Below are 1,590 nucleotides of genomic sequence, written 5' to 3' on the forward strand. Positions count from 1 at the left end.
TATCAGATAATATTATTAAAAATATATTAATATTATGAATATTAATATTGAAAAAATGTTGATACTTATACATTATAGTGACATGATAGTTGAATATATATATATATATTATTCCTGATATTGATAATTGATTACAACTTGTATAATAATTTTTGAAAACTTAAAATTAATTTTAATTATTAGCTAATAGTTATGAACTTATAACTAATTAATATAAAAAGAAAAAAACTTTTTCTACTTATTATCTTTCTTCTCTTTCTCATTCTTCTCATCATTCTTCATAATTTACTTCTTATTCTTATTCTTCTTCTTCTTCTTCTTATCTGAGATAATAATCATCTTAAAATCTCTCTCTACTGCCTTCTCAGAGAAGAGTTTCTGCTACTCTCTCTCAGTCAGATCAACCTGCATCTTAAAATCCCGCATTTTCTGATCTTCTGTCTCAGGTTTCACCTCAGCAGTAAGCAGATTGACATGCTCAGAGAGCAGGGCTGCCTTCTCAATGTTCTGAATCATGAAGCGCATTTGAGACCTGAACAAGGCCTCAATCTTCTTCTTCTCTGCCAGCTCCTGCTAATCAATTAGAGAACAGAAGTGTTATCAAAAATTGTTATCTCTTAATAAAAAACTTATCAGTTTTGACTTCTTTATTTTCTGCTTTAATATCTTCTCAATCTTCTTCTGCTACTGCTTATTTACAGTAATGCTCTTCTTCTCTCTCTCTCTTTTCATCTTGATCTTAAATCATTCTCAGAACTTCTTCTGATCTCATCACTACTGTATAAGGCTCTTCACTGTCTTCTTTTTCAATCTCTCACAGATGATGTTATCTGTATTATTTCTATACTTAGTTCAGTCTAAATCTATCAGAAGTATTACTTAAAATCATTATCATTCTGCTTTCTTATAAAGCCTCTTCAAGACATTATAATATGCCTTGCAATCTATCTTCTCACACTTAAATACCTTCTTCTTCTCTCTCTTCAATCTGTGATAGCACTCACATGTCTTGATGATCCGCAGGACTGCAGAATATTTGAAGAGAGATGACATGATTAATTTTAATAAGTATTGAAAGAGAGATGAAGGCAGAGAAGGCAGCTAGCAATGATATGATAATAATAATGATAATGATGATAATGATGATGATAATGATAATGATGATAATGATGATAATGATGATAATAATAATAATGAAAGAGAGAGTGCATCAGAATATATTATTAACTTATCAAATATAAAGAGACAAAGAAACTATTAACCGCTTTCAGAGATTTACAGAAACAGCTACAGTGTTGTATAGCAACATTATCTTCATTCAATACATGCACTATTGATATTCTTTGTATGTATTTATCATATAATCTATATCAGAGATACATGCAGAAAACAGATCTTTATTACTAGAGAGAATGATTACAGTGATTCTCTGTTTTTATATTATAAAGATAAGTTATTCTCATTTCTTTCTTCTCTCTTTTCTCTTCTTCTTCAACCCATCACTAAGTTCAAGCTGGTATGAAAACTATTAAAACCCTCTTAGAAATTCTCAAATTGAAGAGTATAGACTAATCAAATTTTAAATACAGA

The 1,590-nt window shown here is 29.2% G+C and overlaps 1 protein-coding gene across 1 annotated transcript; it reads right to left on the reverse strand.

Moving 5' to 3' along the window:
- Positions 1-381: 381 nt before the first annotated feature.
- Positions 382-1,053, reverse strand: BDBG_04363 (uncharacterized protein; the record flags this gene model as incomplete). The annotated part of the gene is made up of 2 exons (XM_031721639.1): positions 382-573; positions 967-1,053. The coding sequence occupies 2 exons, from the start codon at positions 1,051-1,053 to the stop codon at positions 382-384; spliced, it is 279 nt and encodes a 92-aa protein (XP_031578272.1).
- Positions 1,054-1,590: the final 537 nt, after the last annotated feature.

The sequence above is a fragment of the Blastomyces gilchristii genome (assembly GCF_000003855.2).
Source record: "Blastomyces gilchristii SLH14081 genomic scaffold supercont1.7, whole genome shotgun sequence".
NCBI lineage: Eukaryota > Fungi > Ascomycota > Eurotiomycetes > Onygenales > Ajellomycetaceae > Blastomyces > Blastomyces gilchristii.